The sequence below is a fragment of the Cyprinodon tularosa genome, unplaced genomic scaffold (genome assembly GCF_016077235.1).
Source record: "Cyprinodon tularosa strain WSP-4 unplaced genomic scaffold, ASM1607723v1 ctg700, whole genome shotgun sequence".
NCBI lineage: Eukaryota > Metazoa > Chordata > Actinopteri > Cyprinodontiformes > Cyprinodontidae > Cyprinodon > Cyprinodon tularosa.
Genome location: NW_024039453.1, coordinates 258,173 through 281,219, shown reverse-complemented (window position 1 = coordinate 281,219; position 23,047 = coordinate 258,173). Strand labels below are relative to the sequence as shown.

At 38.5% G+C, this 23,047-nt stretch overlaps 1 protein-coding gene across 3 annotated transcripts; it reads right to left on the bottom strand.

Annotated features, from left to right (window-relative positions):
- Positions 1-101: 101 nt before the first annotated feature.
- Positions 102-22,599, bottom strand: LOC119772189 (protein polybromo-1-like). Of its 3 annotated transcripts, none has more exons than XM_038268520.1 (30): positions 22,486-22,599; positions 22,001-22,169; positions 21,807-21,904; positions 20,977-21,124; positions 20,032-20,181; positions 19,797-19,913; positions 19,501-19,569; positions 19,289-19,387; positions 19,118-19,203; positions 18,931-19,022; positions 18,636-18,852; positions 18,402-18,543; positions 18,222-18,307; positions 17,861-18,140; positions 17,646-17,751; positions 15,232-15,871; positions 11,763-11,980; positions 11,395-11,583; positions 11,098-11,255; positions 10,761-11,003; positions 10,232-10,377; positions 9,949-10,106; positions 8,931-9,114; positions 8,634-8,841; positions 8,322-8,520; positions 8,093-8,245; positions 4,779-4,940; positions 4,378-4,442; positions 3,593-3,797; positions 102-513 (listed from the first exon to the last, which is right to left on the bottom strand). In XM_038268520.1, exons 2-30 carry the CDS (start codon positions 22,136-22,138, stop codon positions 350-352), a joined length of 4,920 nt encoding a protein of 1,639 aa, XP_038124448.1. In that variant the 5' UTR covers positions 22,139-22,169; positions 22,486-22,599; the 3' UTR covers positions 102-349. The 3 variants fall into 3 exon arrangements, with proteins under 3 accessions (XP_038124448.1, XP_038124449.1, XP_038124451.1); XM_038268521.1 differs by having other exon boundaries at positions 8,177-8,245; XM_038268523.1 differs by lacking the exon at positions 4,779-4,940.
- Between the last annotated feature and the right edge of the window lie 448 nt (positions 22,600-23,047).

Genomic DNA, 23,047 nt, shown 5'->3' with positions numbered 1-23,047 from the left:
ACAGGCTTAATTCTTCCCGGATGTGACGACATCAGACAGGAAGAACTTTAAATTAACCCCAAAATGATTAAGAAACACTTTAGAAAAATACAAACAAAACAGACGTGTTTATAGTTTTATTTTGGTTGCACAGGAAGCTCAAAAAGCAAAAACAAAATAACAAAAAAATCATGTTTAGCGTAACTATTATTCCAAATGGTAAAAAACCCACACAAACACTATTTAGCTCATTTAGTCTGATAAATAAAAAAAGTGGTCATCACTCACGATAATATTGATTCTACAGTCTATCAGTTGAAGAGGTTGAGGATAAGAGTCACTACTGAGGTGAGTGGTTCTATATAGGAGGTTATAGGTTGTATGCCTGACAGATATTCAGAGAATCTCTCAGCATTAGGTCACGCAAACGCCACAGTGCGTCCACCATGGTCGTGTGAGCTCCTTTGCTCTTTAGCCAGTGCGCAGGAAGCCGACTTTCCTGCTCTTTGGTCAGGTGAGCATCGCGTCTTTGAGCTGTAAAAGAAAAAAGAAAAATTCCTTAAACAATTTATTTGCATACTTTTATTGAAACGCTCTATACATTCATGTCACCACCATAGTCTTAGATTTCACTGAGGTTTTATATGCAGGCCCAACATCAACAAGCATATATTCAAAGTTTTGAACATCTCTCCCAGATCAATTCAGACCCTTCATCGATAAAAATATGACACAAATGCAGAGCTACTTAAGGTCTAAACACCAAGGTTGCTTATGGCTTTTTAATCTCTGATCCAGTGTTTCCATGTTGCACTGACTGCATATAGGGAGGCTACAACTGGGCAGGGTGGGCAGATCTGCACAGATTTATTTTCACTTCGGTCTCTGTGCTATACACAAATAAAAAAAAAATTCCCACATAAAACAAAAAAAAACCAAAACAAAAAAAACCAGCACATTTCATAAAGCAAATCCAGTCTGGAAAGCATCTCAAACCAGATCAGATATAGGATGTTCATATGCCTAGATTAAAAACATGAGATCTACGTCTTACGAGAAAAAAACCCCCAAAGCAATAAATGCAGTGGTTCATATACTGACTAGAGCAAGAGGTGATGGAGTTTATCTGGGTTTTTCTTTCTTATTTCCAGAGGTGATAATATGCCGCGCTTACCTGCTTTGTCTGCCCCTCGTTATTTTGTTTTTTTGTGACACTGAAAGGGGATCACTGTTTTACTATGAGGTTATTATTATTATTTTTTTTTTTTAAAGATTGATATACTGCACTTTCTGCCCCTTGGTATTTTTGTAAGGCTCAAAGAGGATCATTACTTTTTCCCTTTATTCCCTCCTGAATTCCTATCATGGGTAAAGTATTATATTTTTATACACACGATGTGCGATTCCGAACTGACTCTTTCCCTGTGTGATTAACAGATTTTATATATGCATTTTCCTCCAAAGCAGATATGTTTTCCTTTGTAACGACATCTCTCTTCCTGTCTGACCCATGAAATTGCAGCTGAATTGCTGCATAGTCCAACAAAAATAGACCTGGGGTCTATCTCAGTCAGAGACAGGTCCCAAGATCATGTTGGGCATCATCGCCATTAACTTTAAATGAGTACTAAACGCAAAAACCTCGTCCTACACAATTTTCTGTTGGATCGGGAGAAAAATCTGATTCGGTGTGCTCTGGCCTAGGACATGTCTGTCCAACTGAGCTCACAGGCTGGTTGGGGACGGCATTGAGAAGAGGCTAAAAGACCAACTCTGCAGGAGCTGCAAATATCTGCAGCTAAACTACTAGCATTACTATGGAATCTTACAACAAATTGTGTCTTTATGAAAGCAGCAAGGAAAACAGATGAGAAAAAAAAAATCATGCTGAAGGTAATTCAGACTTCAAATAATGTGCTTTCATCTAGTGAGACCAAAATCCAACTTCCTGGCTAACTTGCAGTTGATGTGTTGTAGTGTAAAATTAACATTGATCATAAATTGGAACCCATTAGCCTGATAAACCAGACTAAATGTGTAATTTAGTCTGGCCCCGATGAATGAGACATCGGAAGATTGTTGATAAAAACAACCCGCTGTTTTTCCAACCATGTCTGTGCCAAAAAATTGGCCAATGCTGAAAAATTAGCCAACAACCAATGAGTGCAACTGACTGTGATGTAGTAAGAGCGACAGAAAGCTGGTGGGGGGGTGTAAACAAACAGCATGTGATGTGAGCAGTGGATAACTTAAGATCATCGATTTGGACTATTGTTGTCGCTTGTGCAAAAAAGACATGCGAGTAGCCGGTGTCGTACACTAATGTACACAACTTTTCCGAAGTTCAAATCAACTGTTGTCAGTGGCAGAAAGATTACAGAAAGTTGTAGTGAACGTTTCGATTAGACCGGGGAAATCCAATCAAGTCTGTCAAGCTTGTACAATCCTGTTGAATAGACTGGAAAGAGATCTGCCAATTTATTGGAGGTGGATTGAAAACGAGGTCAAAGCAGGTTCCCCCCGCAGAACGAACAGCTGCTGAAAAGAGAGCTTGGGAGCCTACTCCCCCGAAAACACAGAGACAGGAAGAAGCTCCGCCACAACACAGACAAGCCAAGGATATTTATCGCTCTTCCGCGGAATATAGCTGAGGAAAGTTGATGTAATTTGTATATAATTAAAACCTGTGATGGCAAATCTATCTACTTAATTTTCTAAGGCAGTTGTGCACCGTAGCTTTAGTTAGCCTTGAAGTCTTACTTTGATGTTAACCCGTGGGCAAATGATGTCATCTACTCTTACTGTGACATGAACAGTGATGACCATTACTCGGACAGTTTTTCACGACGGTGTTGAATATTTCTCACTCACTCACTCTCTCCCCCTCTCTCACACACACAGGCAGGCAGCAAACACTCCCTCTCTGTCAAACATTCTCTCCCTCTAATCCTTCCAAAACTGATTTCAAAGCTGAGTCAAACGGGAACTGTTCAATAGTTGTTGCTATCATCCATGTTGTGCTTTCTCCAGCGTCGCGCAACTTTGTCGTTACGCCCTCAAACCCCCCCCCCCCCCCCCCCCCCCGCTTTTGGAAAGTATGAGCGATGCAAACAGCACATTTTAAACAGAGCCTCCGCGGGGAGAAATGGGCTTGTGCATGCTCTTGCACACGTTTAATAGGCGTTCCTACAGGGTTGTGCATGTGCATTTTTATTTTTAAGTGGAGAGGACGGTTCTTTTCAAAAATGTGTTGAAATCCTCCACTATATATTTAATATTCTTTCAGTATTTGACTTATAAAGGGTACAACAAAACACCTACGCTAGGGGCCTCAGAACAAAGGTCACAAATTTTATATTAAAATGTGGGCAAACCATGTTTCACTCTTCTTACTTTTTGTTTTTATTCTACACTTGATTTATCATTTTGTGGATAAACCTACAAATACCAAGGGCTATGAAAGGTTTAGCAAAGCACTGTTAGCAAAATCATGTAAACATGTAAAAGAAAACAGATATTTTAGTTCCGTTGCTCCAGCTAAGAAGACTAGAATGTAATTGGATCGTACAACCTAATCTTTTTTTTAAAACCTAAACAAGCACGGAAAAAGCACCTTTTAACATTTGGTCCCATTTGCTGACAGTGTTCGATTCTGAATTTAATCCCTCAATGTACTTCAGGTAGGCTTCTGAGTGGAGCACCCTCTGTGTTTTTGGTGGTGGTGCTACAAACATTGGAGTTGTAGGCTGCAAATGAGAAGGCTGGCCCTGTCCTGGATATGGTGGAGGAGCATGCTGTCCTGGACTGAACATCCCAGGCTTCAAAGAGAAGAAAAACAGTTTATTACAACATGGCTACACACAAAAAAAAAATCTATTTAATTGCATCTGATTAGCAATCATTTTGGAAACGTAGCCAGATTTTTATGCATTAAAGATGTTAAACTATTAATCAAGACATTACTAATACAGAGTGTTGCGCCGATGCCATTTTTTTGGCCCAGATACCGATACCTGGCTGTGCAGTATTGGCTGATAATGATACCATCTGTTTGAAATTTATGTGTTTGTGTGCATATATGAAGAACTGCATACTACTTGGATGTAAAATAATTGCCATCATGGCTTTGTCAATCTGCTGCTTACCTTTATGAAGCAGGAAAAAGACTAATACAAAAAGAATTCAGTAGAACTTTTTATTGCCTACCAGGATGGGTGACAATAGTTGAATAAACTTTTGGCTCTCAAAATGGTATTGGTGCCCTATTTGTCTGTACCCACTGATACAGATACCACTATTTTAGTGCAGTATCGGAGCCCCGCCCAATAATGGTATCGGTGCAACACTACTAATACATTAGATATAATTATTCAACAGAAATACTTTGTTCTCACTCACTTGTTGAATGAAATTGCTTTGCCCAGGACTTCCAGCCATGCCGTTCATACCAGCTCCCACCATACCTAATTTAGAACATAACACACATTAGATTTTAGAAGATCTATGGGTAAGTTTGTATTTCTGGGTTTATGTAAAGATCTTTAACTCCTTAAACTGTTAGTTTATCAACATCTGTTAAATGGTAGTTATCTGGAATCACCTCTAACATGCAATTTGTATGAATGTGGATGTTGTACATTAGGTATGTTAAGTCAGTGCATTTGGTTGATTATGAGCAAGGAGCTTCTCAGCTTTGTCTGCTTAGGCTTTGCAGCCTGTAGACCAGGTAAACCCCACCAGCAGGAGAGGCACGACCACATGTGACTGAGCAGGTGTGGCTAGGACAAGAGGGCCCTTACCCTGATGTGGCATGGCCGGGTACCCCGGCATGCCTGGGTGGAGATGGTGAGGAGGCAGGTTAGGCACCCCTGCAGGGTGAGGTGGCATTGGGGCCACACTCAGCAAACCCTCGTGGGGACCCTGCATGGGCATGTAAGGTGGGCCGTAAGCTCCCATCATGCCTTTAGGAAGAGGGTGAGGAGAGCACAACACATTCATGCTTAAGTTCCATGCAGCTGACTACAAAAAAAAAAAAAAAAACATGCACTACTACTACTGCAAACATTTGCCCATTTCACACATGCTTCTTCGGGGATGTATTAAGAGCCTCGATAAATGATTTAAATTTACCGTATTTTCACGACTATAAGGCGCACTTAAACGTCTTTTTTTTCCCTCAAAATGTGCGGTGCGCCCTATGGTGCGGTGCGCCCTATGTGTGTTGTAACTGCGACTTTTGAGACCACCTCATTGAGGAGATGATGAAAGAGTGGCTGAATGTAAGGAGACCAGGTGTTTTTTTTCCACCCCTCACCATCGCTGTTAATATGTAACTCCATGCGTGCCCATCTCACAGCTGATGTGAAAAACATGGGGAAACAAATTAACGCTGCTCGACATCGGTGTGAACCGGACGCAGCAGGTGCAGCAGAAGCAGCGAGTTTACATGCAAAGTCAATGGTTGACGCGCGTATAGGTGCAGCAAAAGGTCCCGCAGCGCATTTTGGTGCAGCACGTCGGGAGCGTTTAAGCATCTGAAGCGCCGCGCTTCTGCTGCTCGAGATGGAAAAATTGAAGTTTTGCTGCTGGACGCGCCGCATCAACCAATCAGAGAAGCTGATCTGGGAGCTGCCAGCGAGACAGACAGCGCTCTGATGACATATGATATTAACGCAAATGGAAAAGGCTGGATGGATGCGTGGCTGAGGCAGGTGTATGTGAGAAGACTAGGTGGTTTTTTCCACGCATCACCATCGCTGCGTGCCCATCTCACAGCCGATGTGAAAAAAAGGTGAATCAAATGAACGCTGTGCTCGCCGTTATCCCGGGGGTCTGACAAAGGAGCTTCAACCGCTCGACATCGGTGTGAAGCGGCCGTTCGAAGTAAGGCTGCGAGCGGCGTGGGAGCGATGGATGACAGACGGAGACCACAGTTTCAGGATAAGAAGGCAGCGCCGGGCAGATTACGCCACAGTTTGCGGATGGATTGTAGATGCTTGGACTAAAGTGTCTGCTGGCTCTATTGTTCAAGCTTTCGCAAAAGCAGGCATTATTTCTGAGGAGCTGCGCTGCACGGAAAGTGACTGACAGCGCAGAAGGGGAAACTGGCATGTCTGATTTAGCGCAGCTGTTTTATTCAGAAACAGAGGATGATGACTTTGATGGGTTTGATTAATACTTTGTAATAAATACATGAATAAAGCACAATCATACTCAGTTTTGCTCCCGCTGTATTTTTCTCCCTGAAAACTTAATTCAACAGCATCCCCGGCGCGTCTCCTCCTCTTCATCGCGGTGGCTGGCAGGTGTTTTTTCATCTAAATAATCTAAATCTTGCAGCTATATTTGCTGTGATCAGTGGGAATAAAGTAGTTTTAATATGTTTTTAAGTGAGAAAGTCCACCTGAAAACTTAATAATTGCAGTCAGTTCATCCAGATGATCTATTTCTGTCGGAGGCGCTCAGACCCCCACATACCAGCGGTGCGCTGACAGCAGAAATCTCTTCATCGGCAGCCTGTAGGCTGGGCAGCCTCCGGGTTCACCGCGGCTGCTGGCAGGTGTTTTTCATCTAAATAATTTTAGCTGCAGGCACCAGGATACCGGCAATAAAAGCGAACATATTCCGTCAGCAGGTTTCAGGATTTTAAGTTAATTTAGGAGTGACCACAGCGCTGTGTCATCTGCGATGTCTCTGTCTCACGGCCAGCTGCCAGGTTTGATTAATACTTTGTAATAAATACATGAATAAAGCACAGTCATACTCAGTTTTGCCCCCGCTGTATTTTTAAATACGCAGTAGAGCTATTTAAAGGTAGTAGAGGACATGTACCTGTATATAAAAAACGCGCCCTATAGTCCGGTGCGCCTTATGTGTGTGTTAAATACAGAAATGGGACACATAACTGAGAGTGCGCCTTTTAGTCCGGTGCGCCTTATGGTCGTGAAAATACGGTAGTAAAATTCATTTGTTTGTCATTACAAGGGGGGAAAAAAAGCAAAAAATTCCTCCCTTTTAAAGAATGGGGGGGGTTAAAAATGAAAAGTAATATTGAGCACTTAGGAGCTCAGCACTTAAAGCTCATCTATGAAAGAAAGATCTCTATGACAACAAGCAGGGCAGGAAATATTGTGAATATCCCACCTATAAAGACATAAATAACTCTGAAAACAGTAATTCCTCATGATTATGGAACAATTTGATTAGTGAATCTAAGGGAAAAAACTATTCAAACCGGAGGACAGGGAACAAATAGCTACAACAGAAACACCGCCTGTCAAACTGATTTAACAAGAAAACTACGAAGATGGCACCAATTCTATAATTACTTCAGAGATCTGTACTTTTCTGTTGCCAACATATAATTTGGGCCTAACTGATGCCACAAGCAGCAATCATATGAAAAGATTTTTTTAATATCGACAATCTGATTTTTCAAGGTGAAATTTTGGCATCAATCATACACATTCCTAATGTCACATTATATTCTTCAATAACTTTTGAGCTTTTGTTATTAAGTATTTTTAAAAGCAGACTTCGAAAAAAAAAAAACCCAGACCAGATCAAAATAAGTAAAAAAAAAAATCTTTAAAAATAGTCTGGCAATTTATCTGAGATTTGATCAAAATCAATCATTTCAGAAAGACTGAACATTTTTCCTGTCCCCCCCGAGTCTACACTGAGAAAATCTGAACATGCATACATGCATGGATGTTGTTAGCTTTATAGCGAAAGAAAAGCTATAAAGAAAAGCATTGTGTGAACTTGTTAGACTGCGAAATTAGGCGCACTGATAATGCTGAAGATGCAGTGTGTGAAAGGGGCTGACAATGCAAACATCTTGAAATGAATGAATGAAAAAAAATGGATATTAAATGAAAAACTTGAGGCATTCATGGTTAAAAAGTCTATCATGCAGTCACTGTCGTGCAAAATAAATCGCACATGAAGCTGGAGATGATGAAAAAATAAGTTTTCTAACAGCACCAAAAGAAGAAATGAACTACTTCCAGAATGTGATTTTAAACATGATTCAAATACTAAAGGCCGTTTAAGGTTTTCAAACAGTCCAGCCTCATTTTCCTGCTGTCTTGCTATCTCTGCGAGGGGTTACCTGACACAGGGGTCATGGACTGGTTTATCATTCCCATAGTGCTAGGTGAAGGCACCACCCCCATCAGTGCCCCTACTGGGGTACCTGCTCTAGGGGAACCTTGCTTGAAGGGTCTGTCATGTTCCTGCTGCTCCACTATTCTAGCGGCGCGCTCTGAAACATCAAAATGGTTTGTCAGTTGATTTCAGCACAGTAACTTTGATCCAGCTTGCAGGTACTAATGGTTCACCTTCATATTCAGCTTTCTTAGAAGCTTCAAGGTTTCTCCACTCCGTGCCAACAAGACGACTCAACTCCCCAAAAGAGTAATCGGGGTGACGGGCTTTAATAATGGCTCGCACCTCACTGCTGAACAGGATATATCCACTCATATTGATCTTTCTCTTGGCTCCTTCCTTCTTTGCCAGGCCTTTTACTTTAGGAGTTGCCTTAATGATAAATAAATAAAATATTATATTGCATCATCAGTAGTAAGAACTTAAATAGACTAGACATTGCTTTCAGTGGCTTAAAGTTAATATCCTTAGAGGTGTATGAATACCTGAGATGGTGTGTAATTCATAATGTCCATGTCACTGGTAAGAGAGGACTGCATCTGAGGCATAGAAGGGGTGGCAGGAGCGTCTTCATCTTCTTCCATGTCATCCATATCATCATCTCCATCCTCCATGTCTGCCAGCTTCACCTCAAGCTCATCGATCTTCTTGTCCAAAAAGGGTGAAGCTTCCTTTTGTGGCACTATCAGTTTCCTACAGAAGATAATGTAACAAAAAGATAAAACAGCAGGGAACAACATGGGTCTAATAAGAAATGAATTAATACGGTTTAATTCCCATACCTAAAATAAAAGACTTCATCCTCCACCACTTTGGAGGAGTATGAGAAGCGTTTCAAACCCTTGAATTTTTTCATCGTCTTCTCTGCCTCGATGTAGCGGCTCTCACAAAGCAGGACATCTTCCTCTGAAAACTCTGTGGGTCTGTTTGACAAGTAGTCCTTAAAGGAGGACACTGTACATTTACCTGCAGGACAAAAATGAAAAAAGGAGGCTGTTTAATTCTGAAGCATAACCCTACTAATTGGGACCACACAATTAAAAATCAGAGACAACTGATTTTTAAAAATTCACTTCGCATTAAGTAATTGACTGAAGATTCTTACCAGACGTTGAAAACGCTGTAGGGCTCCTTCACAGCTTTTACATAAGAATTGGCAACTTTTAATGGAATCAACATTCCACAGTTCCCAGACATATTCAGTGTACCTTAGGTGTAAAAATCCTTGCTATTTTTATTATGTCAGCTTTGTTCTGTCTGGTCTAAAAGCTAAGTGAAACTCTGCTGCAGTTCAAACAACAGAAACCTGGGTTGCCTAAACATGTGGGGTTTGTAGTGAACCATAATTAGGATCAGTTAAATTGAGAAAGTAGGCCTATGGCAAGTTCTTTAACATGTAATACCTATGATGGATCTATAAACTAAACATCCAGGAAGGCCCATCCAAAAAAACAACAACAAAAAAATCTTACCCATCAATAACATATATTTAAGTGTAAAATGAATCACCAATAGAGACCCTAAACTCAAATGGAACTTAAAAATGAAGGCCTTTGTTGATATTTTGACTTGCCATACCCACCTGCACCCTTTAAACTAGTTAACTTTTTGTTGTGAGAAGCTTTAAACAGCTCCCACAGTGTCCGGCAGTTTAGACTTCTTATAAGCCGAGCGTGAAAGTGGTCCAAAAATCCTCCAACTCTCCAACGAATGGGATTATAATACTGTATGCGTTAACTAAGGCTTTATATGTATGCAACAAGTCTAAACAAAAGTCTAGAGACATTTTCAAAGCAGTACCTATGACACAGGACATGGGAAGGGTCTCCTCTCGATGACTCAGAAACACTTCTCTCTTGTAGAACATCTTTGTAGGTTCATGCTCCGTTTCCTCAGGATGAATAAAAATGGGTCCAAAGAAGAATGTAGTCCCATTCTGTACCCACAGCTTTTCTAGCCTGCAGGGCAACCAGAAGAACCAACACATTACAGCCAAATATGACTACTGAATCTCTAGACAGGATCTACATCATTTCAGGACTTATTTCCTTATTCATTATGTGCATAATGCACATTGACCAACCTTGCAACCCGAGGTTTAGACAGACCATGTGACTGGATGTAAACAAAGTCTCCCACTTTAAACCACATTTTGTTAAAGTGTAACTGCTCATAGTACTGGCAGCCCGGCTCCGTTGCACTCATCTCCATAGGGACATCCTCTCTCTCCTATGTAAAGTGACAAGCACATACACAAGAGGTGTTTGTACAATCATAACATTTTGTACCCAGAAATCCTAGCTCCTTAGTCACCAAGAGCCATGTCATGAGGTATGTAACCAGATACAGAGCTAATTAATCCCCTGTAGGATATGGAAAATACTAAATGTTTCTGCTTGGCAACAATCAACGAGGGAATCAATTTTCCTTTTTATCATTACTTGGACTACACAATACTTTACAGTGTGATTCAGTGCAGCTAGGTTCCAACTGTGTAAAGTTGAGGTAAATGACATATTTTTTTATTTTATGTTGATTTTAATACTTATCTAGTCTTGCTATTGCATATTAATAACTATAAAAACATTTCAACTCTCATCAAAATCATTTACCTTTTCTATAAATTTGCCTGCTCCCGCATACGACATTGCCAATTTTTCCAGGTCAGGTTTGGCAAACATTGATGCGACACGCACAACAGGAAGAGGAACCTCTCGAGGTACAAGTTTCACTGAACTCTCTGGCATGGCCCAAACTTTGATCTTCTTGAACAACTTGTTTCTGGCAAAATAACGTGATTCGCATACATACAAATCCTCTGGTTTAAAGCCCTCTGGTTGCATCTTGAAATAATCCTAAACACATGGTTGCTTATTAGTAAATATGCAATTGTATTTAAATCAAAAACTGCTTTCCATCATGGTTTTAAATTCAGAGTAGCGATCTTACCTTTACAAAAACGACCATACATTTGCCAAGAACTTTACTAATGGGTACTCTGTTGGAGTAGTCGCTCTTGAAGACCTCCTTTTCCAGAAACTTGCGTGTGGCCAAATGAAAAGTTTCACTGGGCCTATAAAACCAGCAGCCATACAGCCACTTTTCACCTTCAGAAAAAAACAAACAAAGAATAATAATGAAGACACATTCAGAGCTGGTTAAAAGTATTCTAGTAATGGATTCCATCAAAGATCCACACGCTTTATTTCTCAAGAGCAAGTTAAATGGTAAGCAGTTCAATTTTACCCATTTCATCCTCCCACAATTGTTCGATGCAGACAATATGAGGCTTCAGGTTTGGTTCCGATGGTTCCACATAAACAAACTCGCCAACGTGGTAAGTTCTGTCCTCAAAGCTGCAGTCCTGGCTGTAAACAAGTCGTGAATCTGATTCTGGCTGCCATGCCTCTTTCTGCAAATCATCTGCCCTTTTCTCTGTAAATGAGCAAGAGAAGATTTTGAATGTAACTGAAAACACTAGGACTGAGTTTTCAGGCTGTGATCTGTGACCAACATATAAAAAATGCTCCCACAATTGTCAATAAAGGCAGCAACCAATAATAAACATGATGTATGTTTGCTTTTATAGTTTCTTAAGACTAAAGTTTACCAACCTTTGCTTGCCTCTTCTTCCTCTCTTTTCTGCTTATCCTCCTCTATCTCTTTAGGAATCTTTTCCCTCTTCTCCTGATCCACATCGTTGTGTAGGTGCTTTAATGTATAATTGAGGGCAGTAGAGAGTAAGATCTCCCCATTCTTGCATAGCTCATCCCTGATCTTAATAAAGAATTGCTGCAGCTCAACAGAATCCTCAAACACCTCAGAGTCGGTACTGTAAAGAGGAAAAACAGCAACTTTTACAGTGGGATACAGTTTCTATAACTACTGGAAATCAAGGAAAGATTATGGATCAAAGCAGTGAGATGATTAAAATCAATAATAAAATTTTACTTATATACTATATTAAATCTATGAAATTATACTCTTTTTTTTTTTGTTAGAACCCAAGACTATTTACTTATTTTAATGTAAAAATGAAAGAATATTTCCAACTGAAATACTTATAATTGAGAAGGTAAATACAAATAATTAGCTAATTAGATAATCATAAAAAGAACACAACACAAACAAATTGTCTTAACTTGTCAATAAAATTGATTGCATCAGTGAGTTGATGTAGAGTCTTGAATCACCAGAGCAAAATAGCTGAATCACAATCATGTGTTAGAACCAAACATCTCTTTGACTTAAAAATCAGATAAAAAAAAAAAAAAAAAACAATTGGAATGTATTTACATTTATCAACAGTTTGTGCTGTTTATGTGGTAAATAGTACATGTTCTTATTGTTAAATTTCGCAATAATCCAATAAAATCTAACATAAAAAATATAAGATTAAAAACTGAATTTTTTCTGGGGAGTTCACATTGAATGGGAATGGATTGAATAAATAGGGATTTCAATTCAGTATATTTACACAGCGTTAATGAACAACATTGCTTGAATTTCCTTTTGTCATATGTGGCTTATAAATTGTTGCTGTTTTTTTTGTTTTGTTTTTTTTACAGGGCCTCCTGATGCTGGAATCAACAAAGATGCATAGTTTGTATTTAGTCCACTCTAAAACAGGGCCTTTTCCAATATGCGTACTTGTGCGTTTTCATATGCTTGTGTACTCGGGAAGCCTTCCCTCCATAAAATACATTTTTCACCCAGCGCTGCATGTCCCGAGCCTGTAACATCATAAATGACCCCTCACACCCCCACCATGGACTGTTCTCCCTGCTGCCCTCGGGGAAAGAGGCTTCGAAAGCATTGGATGCAGGTCCAGCAGATTCCACAACAGTTTCTTCCCCACCGCCATTAGACTGCTGAATACTTTGTAAAATGGCTTATTGTATTGTATTATATTTATTATATTTTATCATTATATATATATATATATATATATATATATATATATATATATATATATATAAAAGAAAAATGTTAGAACTGTAAATTTACAGTCATATTTTTATATCACTGTTTGTGTGTATATATATATATATATATATATATATATATATATATATATATATATATATATATATATATATATATATATATATATATATACCGTAAATTCTCTAATATTGGCCTGTATTCCAATAGCGGCCGGGACTCTAACATTGGCCGGTCTCGCTGTCAGAGGAGGTAAATAATGGCCGGTCTCTAATACAGGCCGGAGCTATAAACGTTTTTTCTGGGCATACCTCAACATTATACTTGTGGTAGTAAGTAACATACAAGTACCACAGCCCTGCGCAGCTGGACGACAGGCCCTGACTGCTGCCCGTCTGCGCGAGGAAGAGAACAGACACGCAGCAGAACAGGAGGAGCGCGAGTGATGAGGAGATTAAAGGGAGAGATGAAGAGGAGGAGAAAAACTGAGGAGGAGAATTAAACAGAATTGGAGGATTTTTTTTTTTTTTACTTCAAACCAAGCGAGACATGGTAACTGTACTTTTTCAATAAATGAACCTAGTGTTTTATAGGTTCAAATAGACACAAAATCTCATTTTTATTCATTCCACTGGTAGTCTGTTTTGCTCAAATAGCAATAGAGGCCTGTCTCTAATACTGGCCTCTATCCAATAAAGGCCTGGACCGCGATGCACTTGAGTGAAATAAAGGCCCGGGCCTATATTAGAGAATTTACGGTATATATATATATATATATATATATATATATATATATATATATATATATATATATATATATATATATTTTTTTTTTTTTTTTTTTTTTTTTTTCAAGGCTGCACTTTTAAAAAGATGAAATTGTACAGTGAGCTGTTCCAAATGAAATTTCTTTTTGTTTTACAGTTGTGTAAAGAAAATCACAAATCTGTCTAAGTACTGTTCAAATTCACAAGAACAGCAGACCGAGAACAGACAAAGTCCCCGGATGTTGTTCTCGCCCCTCCCTATTTAGCTGGTATGCATCAGAGCAGACTTGGCCGTTATTCAGATTGAAAGCTGTCCCAGCATGCACTGCGGCAGCAGCAGCTTCCAGGGGAGCGTTCACAGAGCTCAGAGTATTAAGTTAAATGTTCTCTTTTCTGTTGCTGCTGTTCAATAAAAGTACGTTTTAAGATCATTTGAGAACATTTGAGAACTATATGGCCCATATACCTATTTAATGCATAATTTAAAAAAGTGTTTCCGAAGTTGAGGGGACCGCGGCAACCAGCGGAGCTCCGAGGGTAATGGCAGCCAGGGCTAACCCCAGCCCGTCTGCAGCAGTGCTCTCTCAGCAAAGCCGTGTGTGAATGACCGCTGGCTATGATGGCGATATTTTAGTTTTATTCTGTAAAATATTAATTTGATTTGTGTTTATCTGACTGTGTTAATTATTATTCCCCCACCAAATGGAAAAAAGTCAGAATTTATAATTTTCTAGAGACTATAAATAAAAGGAGGAGAAATGCAGCTTCAGACGAGCTGAGCGTGTGGTGACGTCACGAGTACACTTCTGTTCCAATTGACCCATATCTATGCTACGTTCTCACCAAGTCCACATTTAACTCTGTTCTTCTAAAGAACATACTTGGCGAGGACACGAGTCGGTACTCGCATTCTCATGAATTGAGAAACGGCCCAGGTTTAGTTGATTGGGTCAGTCACCATAGTAACCGAGCCAGCAAAATGCAAATGACAACAAAAAAGGATTCAGTCAACTAAGCCTCACTTAAGAACTAAGCCAGCTTTATGAAACAGCTCCATCTCTGCAGGTTGCTTTGAACTCACAACTAACTGGTGAGCAGGAAGACAGTCCTTGTGAGTCAGTGAAGCAGGTAGCCCATTGAAACCGGGAATGTTTTACAAAAAGTTAACTGAGCTTGAATGGATGGAAAATTTGCTGTGATTACATTTGTCATGAATACACTATTTTTTTAACCTCTTACACTAATTTGTTTTACATTTTATTCTTCCCAAGTAAACATACTTAGACATACTGAACTATAAAAGAAGATAAAATGTATAGAAGGAATTTCAAAGGGACCTCCGTTTTAAGTTCCTTTTTTAAAGTTTACATACCTGTTTAGCCTTCTTGCTTTCTCCAACACCTCAAACATGTGCTCCTGGAAGACGTCTAGTCTCCGGTAAAGACCTCGCTCCACATTTATCCTAATGATGTCAAAGTTAAGTGCTGGCTTTTCAGGGTCGCTTGGATCTACAGCTGAAATCTCAGCCAGCGAGTCGCTGTAACACCGGCCCTCTTCATCCTGGTGGCTCATTACTGACACAAACAGATTCCTGATCAGCTCTCGCACCAGAGGTCCCACAGCAGGAGGACCAGAGTCATCCCCTCGCTCCTGCTGCTTTCGCGTCTCCAGCAACACTCTGTGCAACACCAGAGCATCTCTATAGATCAGCGACTCTGGCTCATTATAGATACAGGCGTTGTTGAACATGAGAGCAAAGTCCTCAAACAGAGCTTCAACATCCTGGTAGCGTCCTGTCACCATGTGGCTTCGGATGCGCTCCATATCGATAGGTTTTTTTATTGTTGCGTAGTAGTCGGGCAACTCGGAGCGAGACGGCAGCCGGAGAAAAATGGTACTTAAACGACGACCTCTGCGGTCTGTGAAGTTTCTGACAGCGTCGTAGAGCTCATTTAACTTCTGCTGCAGAGGAGTGAGGTATTTGGACTTCTTTGGAGAAACACCACTTTTTCCTAAGACAAAAAAATGTAACAGCGTTAAAACCGTGAACAGGAATACATGAATCTAATATGAAAGCCCTCTGCAGGACCACACCCCTAACAGGATATACAGACAAGTGAGATGGCATCTGAGTAATAGGATTAAAGGAAAGCCTAAAATAACCTCCTTGTTTCAACAGCACTGCCTCACCATAAAAACTAGAAAAACATTTTAGATGGCATAACTTAATTTAATATAACTTAATTTAACAGCATAACATCACTGCTGCTTACCTGCACTTTAAAAAATGAAAGTCTATAGAGCAGTACTAATGGAATTTCTTTTTATTTACACTTTTGTGTACAAAATGACAAAATAAAATCTAAGTCTAAGTCATAATATTACTGCTCTGCCCTTTTACAAGTGTAGAACAAGACAGAGACCTATGACCATTTTTTATGCATAGCATCTATAGATCTTCTGCTCTTTTCACTTCTTCATATTATCTTTGCTCGTTAAAAAAAAAGCTTTGATATCTTCCTTTGCTTTATTATAATCCTAATCAGTTAATGAAATAACACACAAAACGAATCAATACAATTACATTTTATGTCAAAATGATCACCACTGGCGATACAGCTCAATATTTACTGGATACTAGACTGATACGGCCCCAGTGTCACCTGCTCCTAGTTCAACTGGATTACCATAAACTCTGATTGACCCTCAAAAATTTACTGCCAATGTAAAATATGTTGAGGTACAAAAGGGATTGCTTGGTCATCCAACAAGTGTAATAAATAATAATTTTCGTTAGGGCTCAACAATTTTTGACAAAAAAAAAGTTAATTTTTTCAAACACACAAAAAAAAACATTATGTGATAAGGTTCTTAGTTCTACTTGTTAGTAGATCTGCATGTTAGCTGCAACTCCTCCCCTTTGTGTGGCAGCAAATGTTAATGTGCATTTTAAGCACATTACTGTCCATAATGAGGCAAAAACTGCGTTCCTCTGAGATATGAAAATCGTTTTTGGCTAAATTATTGCAAATGCAGTTAATTGTTTATACCTAATTTCTGTTGCATAGAAACTTTCCCCACTTAAATGTTTTTGGAATAAAAGATTTGATTATAAAATCTACAGTAAGATGCCACTAAATCAAAACAGATTATAGGGCATCTTACTTCTTTTTTTTTTTACTAGGGTTACTAAAATAAATGTTTAGTTCAGTTTAGGTTAGGTTTAGTCCTAAATTATGTTACAAATGCTTTAAAGCGCTCCTTAGTGAAGCCCAGAAGTATTGAGAGAAGCAGGTGAGGATTGTAAAATAAAAGCATGTAATGAAGGTGGAAGTGATTCAGAAGTACTTAAAGAAAGACATTGAAATAATTCAATTTGATCAATTCTATGCTTTTCCCCCCCAATGTTCTACAACTGGTTAATGTAACAAGTACAGAGAAGCTACATGTTTGCACATTTTGATGCATCTGATGTATGCATTATACATAACCTTAAATGGTTCAGACAGCCTTTGTTCGCAGTTGCAGTAAATTAAATTACAAGTTTAATACAACTTTAAATTGAAGAATAACCAAGGTTCTCTATTCCTGAATGATATAAATGTGCAAAGAATATACAATATATGTGGCAGCTCCAATTTGATGAAAGACCAAAAAACATGTTCATTTTAATAAAAAAAAAAAAAAAGACCAGTAATTAGTAACACAATACAATTTAGTAAATCTGATTTAATAGCTTTTCTCTAGTTGATCAGCAAAAACAGGATCAACACTCTCAGCACTTACTTAATTTTAATTTAGGTGATCCCACATCCTCCTCCTCAGGTGGTGGTCCCAGCTCCTTTCGTTTATCTTTTAGTATCTTCTCCAGGACGTCTGCATCATTATATACCTGCAGAAAACCCATGACAACCGTGTCAAAAGAAGCAACAAAATATCAAAAAATACAATTGCAGCTAAATGAATGTTTAAGATGTAACAACAATAGCCATGCTGCCGACCTGAGATCCCTCCTCGTTGTAATGTCGAGCATTACGAAACATCAACTTCATGTCCTCTATCAGTTCCTCCTCAGTGCTGTAGCGTTCATTTTTAATCTTGTGCTCGATGGTTTTCAGGTCCATTGGTTCGAGGATTACGTTATAATAGTCAGGGTAGTCCTTCTTGGACGGTTTGACCATGAAAAGTTCACACAGACGTCTGTTGGTAGCTGCTTCCCTGGCGTCGCTCACGGCTGCATACAACACTTTCATTCGGTTCTTTTTGACGTTTTTTTTGTGGCTGGAAAAAAATAAAGATTAGAATACGAAATCTGCATGCACATAAACAGAACTTAGAATGATTAAAAGTATTATCCCAAACCTTTTTCGTTTGACGCTCCCTGCATCAGATGACAAAATGCTGTCGCCATCTTCCTCATCTTTTCTCAGAAGCTCCCTCTTCTTTGCCTTAACGGACGAAAGGGAGAAAAACAAAAGATAAAGCTACCAAAAAGAATGTTTTTTTATCTATTTTTAGACAGACCAAAAATGTCAGTGTCACCTGCATAATCTGCTGTAGTCTGAAGGCTCGTTTATATATGCTTGAGTTAGGCATGTTGTAGCGCTTTGCATTCTCAAACATCAAATTGAGGTCAGCATCGATCTGCTCTACGCTTTCGTACTCTCCATTCTTCATCTTTGCCCTAAAAAATTGAATGCAGAACATTTTAATACACAGAAACCTCTGGTAGAATGACTGCAGGAAGAAAAAAAGCAGCCTTGAAACATGAACAACCTTATTTGTTGCAGCGAGATGGGCTGTTTTATCTGCTGGTAGTAATCAGGATATTCCCGGCGGGATGGCAGCTGTTGGAAAGGTTCGGAGAAGACCTGTCCCTGGTTGTTTCTGGCCCCTCTCACAGCTTCATAGAGCTGAAAGATTGGGTTGCTCATCTCCATGCTTGAACTCTGGCTTTCTGCCTCCGACTCTCCCTCATCATAGCACACAGAGCCTATAAGCATTTACAGTTTGAGCTGTAATTTTTGTTTAACATAATTTATCTCAAACAAACATCTTTACTTAAATTTACCTGACAGCACAGGGTCATCCTCACTCTCTGAACCGTACTGAAGAGCAACGCTAACACCAGAAAAACGATCCACTTGTCCTGATTTTCGGTTTCTGCATAAAAGAAACAATATATTTAAAATAAACTTTGTCCAGGCATAAATTGGTGATTTAAAGAAAGCAGTACATTTGTGCAACATCTTAAGTACCTAATGCGAATGCTAGATTTAGTAGGCTCGGCATGTTCGAGTTCGGTCTTTCGTTGGATGAAAACTTTTTTTATGGTGTTTGCATCCTGCAAAACAAAATAAAGTTTGATTATTCGAGGAGCAAGAAAAATATATTTCTAAAAAAAAAGAAAAAAGGGAAAAACATTCTACCTTGAAAACCTGAGATCCTGGTTCATTGTATGTTTTGGCGTTTTTGGTCATCAGGTCAATGTCCTTGGCCATAGCAGTCACTGTTTTATAGAAACCAATCTGTTGGCATGAAACAAAACAATCCTGATTAAATTAAGATGCTGTCAAAATGAAGTATCGTATTTGTTTATAGAGTGTAACACAATATAAAAGTGAAGAAGTCAACTGCTAACCTGTATTCTCTGAGCAATCGTTCTGAGATCGATTGGCTCTTTTATAATAGCATAGTAGTCTGGGTATTGCTGCACAGAAGACAAGGTGTGAAATTAGTAAGAATACTAAAATCAAATTACTCTGCATTTGTAGAAACAAATGTAAAAAAATAAACCAGCTTTGATAAAGGTTTTTACAGAAAGGCATTTAGCGGGATAGAAAACGTTTATGTGATAGCTAACGTGTGCCATGCTGTTATTGACATAAAGGTGCCTATAAAAAAATAGCTGCTATTATTTCAAGTCTAGAGACTCACCACTTTGGAGGGAAGTTTTTGGAATAGTTCACTGACAAGGTGGCCTGAGGGATCAGTGTGTGATACTATAGCCTCCAAGAGCTGCTCCAGTACTTCTTTCAAGTTGCAACCTGATGTCTTCAAATGCAGGGTAAAGATTTAGAAATATAAATATTAGCACATCTGTATCAGTTTTTGTGTTTCACTCAAGCTACTGAGTGACAATCACATAAATGAACAAAATATGAACACCTACCTCATATTCAGCTGACATTCCTGAATTAGCCATCATGTCGTCACCTTCTTCATCTTCCTCGTCTCCATCTCCAGGCTGCACAAAATCATTCCTTGTTTGCAAATACACTTCCCAGAGCTTGCACGCTGCTTGATACTCCTCGCTGTCAGTCTGATTAAAACAAACATTAAGGGGGGGAGACATCAGAGGTTCAGCCACAGTACTCACACAAAAAAAATAGGAGATTAGCTAGAAATGAACTGCCAAAATTATTTTGCACAGTCTGTGTTTACTGGTATTCTCCCACACGTGTTAATATTTTGAGTGTGGCACAGTGGCTCCTCAGCCACTGACAGAAAGGCACTGCTGAGGGTGAGTAAAACTACTGAGAACATCATCAAGAGTAAACTAGCTCCAAATTGCTCAGCCCTGGTCAAGAAAATATCCTCTAACCTCTTTCATCCTGGACAGTATCTGCTTAACAATACACCCTCTGGCAGACAGAAGATTCATCAAATTTTACAAAGAAACTCAGAGCAGAATACTTCCTTAGATCTGATAAATACCAGCTTACATGACAGTCTATCTATCTAGTGAAGGCTTTTATAATTTGTATCCTTTCTGCTTCGGACAGCATATTTCTGTAGGGGGACAATTTATTCCCTCATAACTATATACGTAACTTAACCCATATAACTAAATCTGTAACTGCACAGAACTGTGTTTTCCCAAAAGTGCTTTTTTTTTTTTTTTTTTTTTTAACCAAAACTTTGTTTTGTGTTGCTGCTCTTGAGGATATAGAATATATTATAAGAAAAAATCAATGCTACCAATTTCAGATGTAATGCAACAGTAATAGTTTGGATAAAATTATTATTTTTTAATCAAAATCCATCTGGAGACTATTTAAAAGTACATATTAGCAGTTTAAATTTACTGCTGACAAGGGTCCTAAATCAAATATACCTTGTAGAAATTTCTGGCATTCTTAAACATGAGCTGAAAATCAGCAGTTAGTTGCTCAACATCGTTGTACTCCTCTGACTTCAGTTTGTATTGGATTTTTGTCATATCAATCGGTTGGGACACAACTTCATAATAATCAGGCTGATTCCTGAAAAAAAGAAGACAAAAATCATGAAAATGCTTTCAGATTTTTAACTACCTACACGTCAAAACTAAACAAACCTAAGACATAAACATAGGTTTTTTTAGCCATACGGCAAATGTTCATTAAAATTCAAAAAAAAAAATTCTCGAGCATTTTTACAACTAACAAAAATGTTTACTTTGAGAAATACTCTAAGATAACTTGAACAAACATCAGTGTGAGACAAATATGTAAAAATCCTGGTGTTAGCAGTACAGCCATATTTCATAATTTGTAACAAATCTAATAACTATAAACATGAACAGATTAAGTAACATATATCAAATATATAGTAAGAGCTTTTGGCAGGCAGTTTTTTCCCCAAAGAAAAATTAATTTTGCCATAATGAATGCAACTTTTTTCACTAAATAAAACGTTTGTAACAATTTTGCTAACCGATAGAGACTATTATAAAAAAAATCCATCTGAAGATTGTTTGTTTTTTGTTTTAAAGTTGATTTTTCCTTCCTTACAATTACTTTTTCTGTATAATTTCCCATACTCTTATCTAAGCCATTTAACTACAAGGTTATTAGGAAAATAATCGATGTACATTTAATGTGCTGCTAAGACATAAACAAGAAATATACGTTCAAATATATAGTAATATGCTCTGATCATCTAATATAACTTCGAACATAATACCTTCTCTTTGGTACTCTAAGAAAAGCATCGCAAAGTTGCCGCCCTTGGCCATCCTTATAGTCTTTAACAGCATTAAACAGCTCATGACAGACAGCAATCTGAAGGACAAAAGAAGCACAGGAAAACAAGTTCAGCCGTTAGATGTTGGCGATAAAGTCCCGTCAGTTTTAGTCGTGTAAATACAGCACACTCACCGTATCAACAGGAGCAACGTTGGAAATCTTCCTCCTTTTCCGATTGCTTACAGGAGTCGAGGAATCCTCCGGATCTGCTCCTCCGCTGACACTACTGCAGGGAGAGGTGGCTCTTCTCCTCTTGGAGTTCGCTGACATCGCCAACTGCTTTAATAAACTAGCTTACCAGCTGGAAACAACACCAAGAAAAAAATAAATGAGCAAAACTGTCAATAAACTCTTGAAGAAATTCATTCTGAACGCAGGACGTCTGTTTTAACAACCCCAAACCATCAACAAAGTTAAAAGTTGGGACTACAGCTCAACGGGTTACCAAGGCTAGAATGAAACAAAGCAATCTGTCGTGCGGCTACTAGCATCCTGTTCCTGCTGACTAGCTGCTCTTATTAAAATGAACGTCAAGCTAGTTTCCAAAAAAAAAAAAAAAATATTAAAGAAGAATGAAAAACATTAACAAAACATCCCACCGCAGACACACATCTTACCGACTTCCGGAAAGTGTAACAAATATTTCCCTGAGCAAAAGAACAGTTCACGCTAGCTAGGTTGCTAGCTAGTGTTCTTTGAAAACCCCTGCCCGGAAGTTGGAGTCGTAGTGTGTTTGGCAGGAGGAAGCGCTGACCCCTAGAGTTCCGAGGTGGTATTGCATTGTAAGTCCTCCAGCAAATTCTATGATTCATGATAAAAAAAAAATACAATTAAATCTGCCCTCTAAATGGTTCAACATGAACTAAAGATGCCCTCTACATGTGACTGATTCAAAAACCTTTTGGAAAATAAAGAGAAGAAATATTGTCCATTCATTGTATTTCTTCAGAATCAGAAATACTTTAATAATCCAAGAGGGAAATTACTTTTGTTACATGCTCCAGTTACAGTTTATATATATATATATATATATATATATATATATATATATATATATATATATATATATATATATATATATATATATATATATATATATATATATATATATATATATATATATATATATATATATATATATATATAAATATATAAATATATAAACGGATAATTACTTAA

What these genes read in the sequence shown, in the direction of transcription:
- LOC119772189 (XM_038268520.1), bottom strand. Translation starts at nt 22,138, where the DNA reads ATGTCAGCGAACTCCAAGAGGAGAAGAGCCACCTCTCCCTGCAGTAGT. An exon ending in ATGCCAGAAATTTCTACAAG is followed by an intron (nt 20,182 to 20,976) that starts GTATATTTGATT and finishes TGTTTTAATCAG; the next exon opens with ACTGACAGCGAGGAGTATCA. An exon ending in GTCCATGACCCCTGTGTCAG is followed by an intron (nt 4,941 to 8,092) that starts GTAACCCCTCGC and finishes CTCTTCCTAAAG; the next exon opens with GCATGATGGGAGCTTACGGC.